The sequence below is a fragment of the Varroa destructor genome, unplaced genomic scaffold (genome assembly GCF_002443255.2).
Source record: "Varroa destructor unplaced genomic scaffold, Vdes_3.0 BEIS01000003.1, whole genome shotgun sequence".
In the NCBI taxonomy this organism is placed as follows: Eukaryota; Metazoa; Arthropoda; class Arachnida; order Mesostigmata; family Varroidae; genus Varroa; species Varroa destructor.
This window is the reverse complement of record NW_019211456.1, coordinates 26,231,262-26,244,649: the sequence shown is the minus strand read 5'-3', so window position 1 is coordinate 26,244,649 and position 13,388 is coordinate 26,231,262. Positions and strand designations below refer to the sequence as shown.

The 13,388-nt window shown below is 39.6% G+C and overlaps 2 protein-coding genes across 8 annotated transcripts; one reads left to right on the top strand and one right to left on the bottom strand.

Moving 5' to 3' along the window:
* Positions 1 to 678: 678 nt before the first annotated feature.
* On the bottom strand, positions 679 to 8,897 carry LOC111247545 (uncharacterized). Of its 3 annotated transcripts, XM_086982659.1 has the most exons (14): positions 8,761 to 8,886; positions 8,244 to 8,484; positions 7,326 to 7,621; positions 6,792 to 6,985; positions 6,313 to 6,512; positions 6,019 to 6,190; positions 5,702 to 5,856; positions 4,720 to 4,878; positions 4,365 to 4,544; positions 4,016 to 4,199; positions 3,516 to 3,732; positions 3,178 to 3,283; positions 2,509 to 2,701; positions 679 to 2,257 (listed from the first exon to the last, which is right to left on the bottom strand). In XM_086982659.1, exons 2-14 carry the CDS (start codon positions 8,278 to 8,280, stop codon positions 1,210 to 1,212), a joined length of 3,141 nt encoding a protein of 1,046 aa, XP_086838785.1. In that variant the 5' UTR covers positions 8,281 to 8,484; positions 8,761 to 8,886; the 3' UTR covers positions 679 to 1,209. The 3 variants fall into 3 exon arrangements, with proteins under 3 accessions (XP_086838785.1, XP_022654322.1, XP_022654321.1); XM_022798587.2 differs by lacking the exon at positions 8,244 to 8,484 and having other exon boundaries at positions 8,761 to 8,897; XM_022798586.2 differs by lacking the exon at positions 8,761 to 8,886 and having other exon boundaries at positions 8,230 to 8,541.
* LOC111247546 (uncharacterized) lies at positions 8,735 to 13,178 on the top strand. 5 transcript variants are annotated; one of them, XM_022798589.2, is made up of 5 exons: positions 8,736 to 8,875; positions 9,028 to 9,148; positions 10,448 to 10,607; positions 11,194 to 11,514; positions 11,735 to 13,178. In XM_022798589.2, exons 3-5 carry the CDS (start codon positions 10,467 to 10,469, stop codon positions 12,713 to 12,715), a joined length of 1,443 nt encoding a protein of 480 aa, XP_022654324.2. In that variant the 5' UTR covers positions 8,736 to 8,875; positions 9,028 to 9,148; positions 10,448 to 10,466; the 3' UTR covers positions 12,716 to 13,178. The 5 variants fall into 5 exon arrangements, with proteins under 5 accessions (XP_022654326.2, XP_022654324.2, XP_022654323.2 ...); XM_022798591.2 differs by lacking the exon at positions 9,028 to 9,148 and having other exon boundaries at positions 8,735 to 8,875; XM_022798588.2 differs by lacking the exons at positions 8,736 to 8,875; positions 9,028 to 9,148 and adding an exon at positions 9,149 to 9,290.
* Positions 13,179 to 13,388: the final 210 nt, after the last annotated feature.

The following is a 13,388-nucleotide window of genomic DNA, read 5'->3' as shown; positions in this document are numbered from 1 at the left end:
GTCAATTTAGATATAAATGCATTTGTCAAATTCTAAATCTAAAGCAAAACGGTTATATGATTAATGATTACAATACGTGTATGCAATCTATTTGCTTCATACTTTAAAGGCTGACTTAAAAAGCAGTGCCTGAAGGCTTAAATATGTAATGAAGCACGAGGATTATTTTTAAGCTTGCACCATTTATTTCGTTTTGGGTCAAGCAGCTGTTATTGCAGTCTACATACTTTACTACGACGTAATAAAGTAATACAAGATTAAAGTTGCACTTGACGCCCCTTATTCGTTGTTCCATTATTCGGGATAATTGATTACTACTTATTTCGTCAATTATTTCACCTAAAAATGTAATTATTTTTGTTTTCTTTGAATCAGCCTTGGTTACCTGTAACTGCTCAGTTTTTTGGCAGTAAATATTTATCTATTAAATCAGATTAATTAAACAAGAGCTTGCTAGCTGTTAACAGCGACGTGTAATCGAAGCTATCGCTAGTAACCGATTACGTTTTGCAGACGACCGTAGTCTATCAACACTGCGTATCATCATAAATCATTAACTGATGCATGCGATTTTTCTCAACATTTTTTTTCCAGTTACTTGATGATTTTTTTTAATGTTATGATATTTTAATAGAACATTACATTGCATTTGCTAGTTTGAACAAAATTTTAGAAATGTAAAGTTGTCCACCGAGACCTTCTGATTTATTGGCACCTAGAAATACCACAACACCTATAGATACCTTCGTTTTTATTCGTGTCTAGTCGGCTTTAAAACGCTCAGCAAATTTAGAGGCTTTAATCTTATTATGTAGCAGTTTTATTAGTAAAAGCGGAGAACAGTCGATTTCTATCATTTAGATTTATCTTAGCGCCTCAATACACATGCTCGATTCAGCAGATTTTGTGATTAGCCATATCCAACTATATGTTTTTGTACTATAAGTAACTATGCGATTTATCTGGCTTGGAAAAAAAGCCAATGCATTTCAAAACTTCAGCTTGAGCCAAAGTTTTCAGCTGACGAAAATATCTACTTATCACATTCACAAGACACTATACAAATATATACATTATGAGTGCTGACTCTTAAAATATTTTTACTTTTCGCTTATACACAGACAGTCCAGAATAGATTAAATTATTCGTGAACAAGACTTAAATAGTTTAAGGTAATTAAGAGAGTTTTCTGTAAAAATCCATTGCTCATTACTCATCAATAATTCGGTGTAGCTGAGGTATTTGAAGCGCGCTTTCGTCAAAATTTTGTAAGAGCTCTCTCTCAAAAAAATTGTCACCGTTTGGCAGCGCGTGTGTTAGTGAGCTTTTTGTTTGAATGCTATTGGTTTTGTTTGGTGACGAAAACAGCCTTTCTCGTGGTTTCAGCAATGAAATCGTAGGCATTGGTTTTAATAAACTCCGTCCACCTGTAAACAGATTCGCGTCCTGACGTAAAAGCGATACCATAGGCGTACGTTTAGCATTATCAGCATTGATAGCGACTTCTTTTGCTGTGCTACCCTCTATATGGCCAGGTTGTGGAGTTTGAGGGGGTGCTTCAACCACGATCGTGGCCTGATCAATCGATTGACCGGGTTCTGTCGCAAGAATCTTGACGATGCGAGGCTTTTTACCTGACGGTCCATCCATTTTGATTTCTCGAATAACAATCGGCGCTGGTACCATATTATCCTCGGTTACTTCATCCGTTTGTTCGCAATTATCTTCGTTGCTAATCGCAACTTTTGCATTTGTTAACGCTTTCGGTTTCTTTCGTCGATAACCAATCGAGCTACTCTTTCCGCAGCCTTTACTGGACTCAATAGGCTCTTTGCTATCTTTTTCTTCTCCAGCTTTATTTTCGCCTCTTTGCGCATCACGTTCATTTGAATTCGACGCACAATGATTTTGTCTTTTCTTTTGATATTTCTGTTTTGCCTTTAATCTTTTGCCCCCGACAATCTTGGTGTTCTTGCCTTTCCTCGCATGTAGTTTGTTTTTTGCGTTTTGAGCATTTGAAGTTGATTCTCGTTTCGTACGGCCTCTTTTTCTTAGCACCCCTGCTGAGATTTTCTCTTGAACATCTTTTTTCGCGTTATCATCATACGCATTTGCTGCCATCACTCTCATTGCCAAAATCTTCTCTTTAAGAATCGGATCCACATTCAGAACCGGGACCTGCTTTCGCTTAAGGTTTTTTTCGAGCCGCTTTTCCTCTAAGGTCGATAATGGCTTTGAGGGTGTTGGTTGAGGCCACCTGAAAAAAAAACGAGCATCAACGTGAGTGCGAGAAATACTTCTTTGAAAAACAAATATCCTTAAGCATCGACTTTTTTTCAGTTCAAATTGGGTAGTCGGTCAACCTGAAAATGTTTTTTTTCTAAACTGTAGATAGAACATTTTTGGATCCACACAACCGCTGAGTTATCCGATACGGTTACCGTGTACGCTACTAAAACAGTATACCTCACCATTTGTAGTATTCAAATAATACGTTAGCAAACTTGCCTTCGGGGAATGACATCTTCAAGCTCTTCATCAGACCAACAATTGTATTCTGAGTCATCGTCCGAACCTATTAATTTCCGGTGGTAAATGTTTTTGCTGGCTCTCGTAGTTTTCTTTTTTTGACTGTAATCACCAAACTTTTGCAATCTATCGGCGGTAGCTGATAACTCCGTATTATGTTTAAATAAAGCAGCTAAAATAAGGAAAAGAAACATCATTTACATATAAATTGTTATTAAGACCAGTTAGATGCAATAGCACCATCTGCAAATGTAATGATTCTCGTAGCTTTGGTCTGATAATTTCTCTTTTAGTGCGTGATTTTTTGAACTTTTACTCATTTAGTGGTACTAGTGTTTTTCTTGGCATCACTAAAAACTTATTTCTGTTTATCTAATTCTCACTCACGGTCCTTAAATACTCTTATAATAGTAGAATTCATCGTCTTTCTTCTACTTACACGAACATCATGGCATATATAGATAAAAAACCCATCACTGTTCACTTAAGTGTGCTTCAAATAAATAAGCTTACAGACGAGGCAATCTAGCTTTAGCGAGCATGTTAAATTTTAAATAGAAATTACCCGAGACTTGATCAGTCGGAAGCACTGATTTAATATTCTAAACTTTAAACGAATTTCGATGAATATTAATTACCCCGGCTCACCTGATGGATCATATATCGGGGTTTCAAGCACGTTTGAAAATTGTGCGCGATATCGAATGTCACCCAGTCGGCAATCCGCGGCATAGTCCTGCCCGTATTTCAGAAACTGTATCATCGTAGGGAAAATATCGAATACTGTTAGTTTTCACTCCATCGCTGAAAATTGCTTAAGTTAAATTACACCACTGGCAAAACACTTTGCACTATGAGGTACCACCAGTACCAAACTGGCAAAGAAGTTTTCTCATCCTAAAGATATTTAGCATTTCAAAAAATTCGATTTTTTAAAGCTGCCTTCAATACTGTGCTCTTTGAAAACATACAAGGTAAATATTCACCTTTCGCAGTTGATGCCGATCAGTGCCGTAACAAAGTACGAAGTAACACAGTTCTGTTTCTAAAGCTGCCAGTTCTTTAGCACGACCCTCATGTGCCCCTCCAGTGTCTTTAAGTTTGGCATCCATAGTTTTGCGTATAGTTCCGATACGACGTTCGACCTCAAATAATTCTGCCAGTGTTTCCATAAAGTCGACCCAATAATGTTCACTCGTTAACCTGTTAACGAGAAAAAATGCAGATCGATGTAAATCTATTAAAGGAAGAAAACTGTCAACTGTTGTTTGCTATTTTATCCTGCGGTACTGTTGAAATTCTTGTCAACAGCTGTTACATGCAAGAAAACTAATTTAGAAGGTTAGAATTTAGAACTAATTTAGAGGTAAACACCGTAAGAACGTAGAGCATGAAATTTGATGATTATAGTAGATTCGTTAAGTATTATGCAGTTATTATTATTATCATTATCGTTAGTCTTTAACCTGGTGTCTTATTCACCAACCTGGTAATTACTGAAACGTGCTCAAATATTTTTCTGACCAAAGCTCGAATATGAAGAAACAAGTCGCTATTCGTTGAACTCATGCTATCTAACAATTTCCAGCTACCGTCCGACAGATGATGTTTAGTCCATGTCATCAATCCGGCAGAAAGCTCGTCCTTGCTATGGCCTGCCTCAATCATTCCTGAAATCGGCGCCATATTTCCTATTCGTATATAAACATATTTCCTCGTACCAGTCCTAACGTAAGCCTACTTCAGAAAGTATGTGGCGACAACCTTTCTAATTATTGGCTAATGATTAAGTTAACAGTCGCTTATTTAAAAATAATAAAAATACCGAAAGAGACCTTTTAGTTTGCCAAGGACACAATCTGGTGGACGAAATATCTTCTCTTCTGGATCATGTCCTGCATGGCTGATGCAGCCGGTCGCGACAACTGCGCCGCTAATCAGCGATACTTGAATCTCAATATAAGCACAGCAAGGCACTCCAAGGATTACTGCTGAACCGGAGGTGCGGTTCCGACCTGTTATGAAGCACATTTGAGAAATTAGCAAGGCATAGTAAACGAAGGGCATTAAATACTTAAGTCAAGATTTAACTTTAGTAAATAGCTTCTTGCTCATAGAGTTGGATATGGATATAGACCCGAAACGTGTGAAATATATTTCACTGGTAGGGACATGGTAAGTTACGAATACCTTTCCTCACTGATGTTTCATCAAGGTCCTGAAATTCTTTAAGATTTTCTTCGATAATATCCAATAAGTAAATTTCTTCTTCTTGACTTTCTGGTACACTTAGGTTAGTTGGAAGGATTTCTTGAACGGCCTTTTCCATTACGTCCAATTTATTTTCACCTATTTATAAAAACAAAAACACCTGTTACAAACGTTTTCAATAATTTTAAAAGTCTGTAAACCTACCAACTGATTGTGTTAGTGCGGAAACCGCAAAGTTTGCGAGGTTCCAGTAAGCTAAGTAGCAAACTTAAATCGCAGTATCACTTAAACAGTCAGGAACGCTAGCAAATGCGCATTGGCTGCAAGAAATATGGCTTTAGGCTTTAGGCAACTCGCCTTAGTTGTCGGCAATTGACTGTAATCATCTTGTGAACAGCGGTCAGATTCGACTTTCTGACTTGTGAAAAGATCACCCCATCCAAATACTGAATGAAAATTTTCGGTAAAGGCACCGTGTGAAAATCGAATGCCTTTATAAGGAAGAGCGCTGTAGGCAATCCTGCGTAAGGCTGTATTTGCACATAATTCGACATTAAGATTGAATTCAGCATAGGTTAAACAGGTATCGGCCTGCATGGGCGGATCATGGGTAATTTCAGTTAATGGAATGCAGGCGCTTTCGAATCACTTTGACAGCACCCCAGCTTTGTACACAGTCATGGGCACCATTTGATCGCCTTACTTTGGCGAAGCCACTTGGGTTACATTTGTCACATCGTAACGAGAGAAAATTGTGAATCACTAACGTGCACTACACTCTCTGAGTTTTTCGAGACTCGACTGATAGCAGTAAAGTCCAAATTAATAAAAAATTACTAACGTATGTTTACAGCAATGAAAACATGCTCGGTCAGTGCCCTCATTTAATTCATACCTAAGGCATTGGTTCCCTAACAAAATGTACGTTGAAACTAATCGTAGTGTATTATAGCATACCTACCCATATGTTTTTGTTTTAACCGATGTTGTGCTCCTAGTGCGGCACTTCGATGGCATTCGAAGATAAAATTTGCGGAATCAGGTTGAGTGCGAACAATCGAGCCAGACGTCAGAATAAATTTCACACGACTTGTCTCCTCTAGATTATTTTTCCATCTGCAAATAAATTACTATGGCCTTCAAATATATTCCTTGATTCCAATACATTGATTCTTAAATTCATATTTTCGGAAGACACCGAAGAACTAAAAATCTGCATCTGCCAAGAATTCAACATGGACAACTGAACCTAGTAAGAAAATAGGTAGGCCGACGCACTTGAAAAATTCGCGAAGCGAGGAAAGGCGAACGTTCATTTTTTCTAGGCGTTTGCCGTGAGACTCTTCCAAATGAAGCGCAAGCTTTCCGCAGTTTTCGCTTTGAAATTCACACTCTGCCTCCACGCACCACAATCGCGAGTGGACTGGAACCGGCCGCTGTTGAGTAGGACCTAAAAATTGGATTTACCATTGTGGCTTAGCAAAATTTTTATGACTGCAAATATTATAGTTTGCTATGCAAGGAAACATTTGTATAACAGAGTTATTTGTTAACGTATTCCCTTTTTCCTACCTGTTTGAGTTGATTGTCCAGGCGAATATCCTTCATGCATAAGTGCCACATGCTTCCTTAATAGGCTTCTCTTCTTAAATTCTCGCCGACACAAGTTACATTGATGAGGTGTTCCACTACCCTTTTGTATCTTATCTTGTGTTGGTGAAGTATTTCCTTTGGACAAGCTTAGGCTTATACCGAACTCGTTCGCATTTGACCTAGAGTCGGAAGCACACAGACGGGTTTGTCAGTGGTTTACTGTGCATCACCTTTACGAAAATATCTTAGCCAGTAATATAAGAATGGATTTCGGTTATTATCGCTGACCAATACAACTCAGGTTGAAATCCCAGCTAAATGGTTTACTTCAAGTGACTTGAGCAGGTAATAAAACATTCTATATACAGACACTTTCAAAATGGCGCATAATTCATAAATTATAGAAATAAATATACCATCAGTTGCCGCGGAGTACCACACACCACCGTATTTCTCACCCGACAAAATGATTTGTAGCTGCCGTTGTTGCGTCGTCCATCAAAAACTGTTCCGCCAACCCGAGAAGCTGTTGCCCCTGGGTCTGCGTATGGTGAACTTGGTGCGATTGCGTCTGACCCTGAACGTTTGACACGAGGACCTGAGTACCCATTTGTAGTTGAAGACCACCAGCCGGTGTCACCATATTATACACCTTATAAGGAACCTATTTGTTAGATGTCGTGCCGTTACTCCAGCATTTACTCTTAAACATAATACAGACATACACACGATCTCTCTTTCTTGCTTCGTTAAAATATTGAATTGCTACAGCACACACAAACTGTCGTGAAGTGCATGCACATATACTAAGCTCATATACCTGTCATACCTATACATAATAAATGCATAATAAATACCTAAATACATATATATATATACGGTTTATTTTTAGCCCTGTACTTTTGATGAAATTCAGCTGTAACCACCTGTTTGATTCTCTGGACCAATTGAGCTTTAAAGAAATACATTAAGGGAGATGGTTAGATAAGTACCTGTTGAGGATTGTTGTACATTTGCTGAAGTGTGTGTTGCTGCAAAAACTGCAGGGAAGGCGTCCCATAGCTGTTTGACAGCTGTTGGTAACAGCTACCGGTAGTAGCCTCGCTCATGACTTCTCCTAAGGCTTGACCTACTATCTGCGAACTAACTCCCCCCGTAGAATCGTTTTGTCCTGCGGAAGCTGTTGTGGAAACGGCTACCGTAGGTGGAGGCAAGTTGCCACCAGCTCCAGCCAACTCGCAATTGATATTGCCGACACCGTAATTTAATGAGCCGAACATTGTATACCCTGACAATGAAATCGAGTAAATTAGGAAAAAACTTTGGAATTTGGATTTATATTCAACTGTGCCTATATAATTATTTGTAATGAACCCACTGCACAAACTTGAAATTAAAATACATTTTTAAACCGGAAGTTTACGTATTGCAACAAACCGCGTGCCTCAACAGACGAGCGTTGACTGTTGACCGGTTAGTAACATATACTATTGATTTATTAAAAAATTTCCAGAGTTGACTTGGCCGAAGATTTGACTGGTCCCACGCCAAGGTTTGATAAGACAGAAAAAAATCAAGAACAAAATTCGAAATCTGACAATAGTGACAGTACGGACTTGCACAACATCATTTCGTCAGTTATTATAGAAGTAGTTATTTGTAATATTGAATTCTTTGTTCCGTTTCTTGTTTACCCTTAAATCGTTAAGAATACAATTAGTCTAAACAAAAACCGGGAGTATAGTTATGCTGTTATTCTAAAATAATTTTCTGTGTATGCTCATTACTTGTCATAATTTATTTTAGCCTATTTATATCTTTGAGTCAATTAGATGATTCAGAATAAATGCTTTGAAAATGCTAATTGTTCACGGTGGATTTTTTAGCCATACTAACATACAGCACCGAACTTTTTATTAATTGAAGTGCAGTCAAAGGAATCCGCATAGGTTACTGCTGTTTACGTCATAGCCAACCACGACCAGGTAGTACCCTCAGATCCAAAATGTTTTTCCCTCGCCGCTCGTGAAAGGCAGGTCTGCTATTTTTCTTTGCGAATTGTCAACAGATTCACCCTTTCCCTTTTCCGGTTCGCGACGGTGGCTCCTCAACAGAGATGTACTGGCAACAAAGCTTTCGGTGAAGATGTTACTGTTTGAAAAATAAGGATCCCTATTATTGTATTTTATGCCAGTACACACGAATGAACCTCATTTTACGAAAGTCATCGGTAAACTCCCGCACTATTACTACCGAAAAAATTACCCTCGTGGGATTTTTGTCAAACCTAAAATTCCGTGTCGGGACCATTGCTTAGACTGGAAGTCGCTACCTGGGGATAAAATCTTAGGTAAAGGCAATTGGCAATCGGCGCCGCCTCACCTCATGTGCTGTTAACGGTCCCCAAATGCTCTTGACTGCACTCACCGTAAGACTGTCAACCGTCATGCATGTATAAACAGGCGTAAATTCACGATTTGCTCACCACATCAACTAGATGCAGTATGTGTCTCAACGTTGGGGAGTAGGCACAAAGAAACAGGTAACGTGGCTACGTGGCAAATGAGCCACGTCGCAGTGGACATAGAAACGTTCATAGGTAAACAGCGCTGTTTGGGGAAGGGGTGCTAATGGAAAAAAAACCGTCGTAGTTGGATCCCGCCTAACAACTCCCTTGATGAATCTTTTTCAAAGGAAATGCGGGAAGTTGGATTGACGAGCTGCCCTGTCGTTTGTTTTCATCGTTAGAGTTGGAGCCTCCCTCTCCTTCAGCTACAGCTGACGTAGAGTAAGCAAGAACGAGCAGCAATGATACGTAAGAATCGTTGCAGATCTGTCCAAATGTGCTAGACGTACGCTGAGACCGGCGAATCATTGCAGTGACGACTTGTATCATTTATTGTTCAGTCGATATCTGTATTGTTTGTGTGTGGTCCTACGAAGGCTAACACAGATATGTGAGTTACGAAAGCAATATTGGAATGTGCAGTTTCCTTGTTCATAGTGAGTGGTATTGTAGCGTAGATTTTACCTGAGCGCGCATCAGACAGCGGGTTCGTGCCGTAATTCGGAATGCCGAATGTTTATTGGAATCGAAATGTTATTACTATTCCAATGAAACTAGTCATTGGCCGGACTGTTGTTTTGTAAAAATATCGCGAAGAGAAATCGCAAGCGAACATCATAGGCTATTATTCGTTACGGTAGTGCAGGAAAATACAATGATTTCTATAATTTACGTAGTATATACATAAATATACATAAATAATCAATTTGATATGATCAATGATACATGTATATATGTGTTTTAGTATGCTTTCCTGCAGTGAATGTGCACAAAAATCGGCTAGCGCCACGATGACCAAGTGGAGAAAATACCGTAGTATACAATGGCCGTTTGCATTGCTATAGTAGTATGACAAAAGCATAGAATCTAAAACCTATATAATAAAAATCTATTATTCATATGAATTCTTAAACGACTCATTGATGTACCTTGTAGGCTGAGAGGAGTGGTTCTGGACTATCGGGTGATAGGAAATATATTTACAGTAACATTTTCATGTACAGGTTACCGTCTTTATGTATCTTAAGAACTTTTCAGTTGTGTTAGCGATATGGTAATTAACACATACACAATGCTTTCGCTCAGTATACTCAGTGCCAATCGCATCATTGTTGAACCCTCAGTAGAATATGTAGTTCGGTAAATGAAAGCCACAAATTACTATACCACTCTACATAATTCTATTAATCACTTTGTCAGTGTCTGCACTCCGCACGTGCTTAGTGTTTGCTTGATGTAACTACTTTACTGTGCCGATATTCTAAACGAATTATCGTTAGCCAAAATTGCCAATGATCAGCGATCAACTTGAATCGTAGCATTGAAAAAAAACACACCACTTTGCTATTAAATTTCACTGCAACGCTCTATTTTTTTAAATGATTAGGTGCGTTGCTCTGTGCTTTTTGTTATTTCACGCTTCCTACTCCTTGGTTCGAGTTACAGACGTTTTTCCCAACACCATTTTACATCATCGTAGACTTTATTAATATGGCGAACATCGGTATTTGTATTAGAAACGGTATGCTTATATGTTGTTCTCTATAGATACCATAAATCAGCCACGATGCAGCGGCGAAGTCGCGATAATCTAGGGGTAATACTTCTGATACAACACCTCATTTTCACCATCGGAATCGAGAATATCCCACCGGTGACTCTCAGCGCGATCGGACTTCAAATTGCACTCTATTTAGGGGCCATAAAGGTAACTGCAAATCAATTTTATTTATATTGCTACTCAGTAGTAAAGCTGTATTTTTCTTTCTTATCGCACGGTTATCTCCGCCTATAGAGAACCTATACCAGTATATTTTTTGAAAACATAGCTTAATTTAGCCATTTGGCATACTAGAATGTTTTCACGGCGAGTATTGGATACATTTACAATGTCTTCACGCTCTGTTAACCTGAAAGTTTGCATTGGCTTCAAATGGAAAACGTGGCATGGCAAAGTTCACACGCGGAAGAACAGAACCGCGATTGATGTTTGAAGACTTTTACACTACAAACAGTTCTTACTTATTAGGTTGCAGATGGCCTTGTTGTCATGATAGCTTAGTAGGTAACGAATTTACCAACTAATCAGAGGGGTACATTGTGGTCTAGGTTCAAATCTGGGCCTAGACATAATACGTGTCGTACTGGGGGCCAGCAGTCTGATGGAGTGCCTAATGGCGATGCTAGACGTAACACTCAAAACATAAAGATTATAGATTGGCGTAGCCAGGTAAATGCAAATAACATGTGGTTACGTAACACTTACAATTTCTACTCTACCTTCATCGCTGTAGGTTCCATGGGGTACTCTCCAGGACGGTTGCATTTCGGCCTACACTATCATCGAGCTCCGCGAGTTTTACAGGATATTCAGTTCAGTGGTGGAACACGCTGATAGCATGCATCTCTATTACAATATGGCATCGTTTGCCTGGAAGGGCATCATCCTTGAATCAGCCGTGGGCGCTCCGTTTTTTGCATACATGCTCGTCGTATTTAGTATTCTGACCGGAGCTCTTTCTGTGGCCATCTACTACGCGTTGGCCATATTAATCACACCCCAGTTCATGTTCAGCTGTAGCGTCGGATTTTCAGGAGTAATTTTCGCTCTTAAGGTACTTTTTCGAGCATTGAAGATAGTTTCAACCGGCTTACTAAATTTATTCAAATTGTGATGTCTACCATGTATTCTCTGCATAGCCTGCATCATGCAGATCGATTGTACTAACCAACAGTTTTTCTCATTCATAGTTAGCTCAATCATTTCACACTTCTTAGTTGAATATATATATATATATATATATATATATTACATATTACATATTTTCGTTACAGGTGATCATTAATCGGGTGTACCCTGATGTGTACCCGACGATTGCAGGGTTCCAGGTACGCGTACCAGGAGGCATGTATGTTTGGTTGGAACTGCTCATGCTGTCATTGATAGCGCCTGGTGTAAGTTTTGTCGGCCACCTGTCCGGCATCATTGTGGGCCTTGCTTATAGCAAAGGTTGGCTACACCCGATTTTCGACGCATTTGGCGTCTTTACGGGTTACAACCCTCACCGGCAGTGGGCTCGCAGCTATAACAACCGCCGTACCGGTGGCGGCGCAACCCGTCAACCTGGCTGGAACTCCGAATATCCTCATCAGTCCCAATATAACAGCGGATACGAGAGAACATACACGTTTTTTCAGGTACCAAAATTCCCTCCGTTGTTAACAGCGTTGGTGATGATCGTACTAGCTGCAGTCTTCTACAAACATCTTCTCCCAGAAGAGGTTAGGTGGTTGTATAGCTATTTAGGTAACAACTGCCTGAACTCGTACCTCGTTTTGGACGCAGGCCGTTACGTGTCTTTGGTGACAGCGGCACTGCATTCCTTGAACAGATGGCATCTGGCGTACAGCCTTGTGACGCTGTACAAAGTTGGCAGCAGCATCGAACGGCGGCTTGGATCGATCTCATTTGCTATACTCCTTATTTTGTTAACGGCCGGATGCGGCCTTCTGTACATCGGTCTTGTACGCTACGTCCTAATACACGCCGAAAGTGTCGCAGGGGTCTATCCATATGATATGAAGTACAAATGCTTCATGGGCCCAACGGCCGTACTTCTCGGCCTGAAAGTTATTCATTCATTTTTATTTCCTTACGCCAGTTCGAGTATACTGCTCCTAGAAATTCCGGGCGTCCCACTTATCATTATCGTCGTCATTGAGGTTATCGTTCTCCACATGATTTTCCCGCAGGCGTGGCTCGTCGGAAACATCGCTGGTATTATGGCTGGTCTATTGTATGTGCTACTAATGTAAAACTGAATCGTAGAGCTGATTATCAATTTAGTGATATTTAATAACTCATTTTCTTAAAGATCCGACAGGTTGAAAGACAGGTTGAAGCATTTAAAAATAACCATGAAAAATACCAAAAAGATTTGAAGGAAGGAATGTCAGTGTTTGTAAAATACGAATATATTTGTGGTCTAATTCGAGTTTGTTCCTCTTGAAATCAGCACATCGTTACGCTTCCAAAAAGCCAAATATTTCACCATTAGTGGATAAAAGTCGAATAGTTCAACATATTGAGTAAGTTGAATAGATGATGATAGATCACAGCCTACACTGAAATGAGTAGTGCGAGAAAGATACTTCCGTAGCAAGCGGTGATATGGACAAAAAGTATGTTATGTATTGGCTAGGTAGCCGTTGGCATTGCGACATGTATTATGATTTGAATGAAAATAAAGTCGGATAGGAATCGGAAGTTTTCTAACGACGTATGTGGCTTTCGTTATTCTCTGTTGTGTTGCTTTTTTAGCGGTGAAGAACATAATCGGAAGTTGGTGCAGTGGGACATGCATACAACCCCATACTCTTTCCCGATAGTCGGCTCAATTGACAAGAGTCTTCAGTATTTGGGAACTCATGGTACAGTCCGCCATTCCAATCAATCGGCACATATGTACATGATATCGGTATCAACAAT

Coding starts and splice junctions, on each gene's coding strand:
- LOC111247545 (XM_086982659.1), bottom strand. CDS start 8,280: ATGCGGATTCCTTTGACTGCACTTCAATTAATAAAAA. Junction 5,857..6,018: donor TCGCTTCGCGAATTTTTCAA/GTGCGTCGGCCT, acceptor ATTTATTTGCAG/ATGGAAAAATAATCTAGAGG. Junction 2,702..3,177: donor CCCGATATATGATCCATCAG/GTGAGCCGGGGT, acceptor TCCTTATTTTAG/CTGCTTTATTTAAACATAAT.
- LOC111247546 (XM_022798591.2), top strand. CDS start 10,467: ATGCAGCGGCGAAGTCGCGATAATCTAGGGGTAATACTTCTGATACAA. Junction 10,608..11,193: donor TCTATTTAGGGGCCATAAAG/GTAACTGCAAAT, acceptor TCATCGCTGTAG/GTTCCATGGGGTACTCTCCA. Junction 11,515..11,734: donor GAGTAATTTTCGCTCTTAAG/GTACTTTTTCGA, acceptor TTTTCGTTACAG/GTGATCATTAATCGGGTGTA.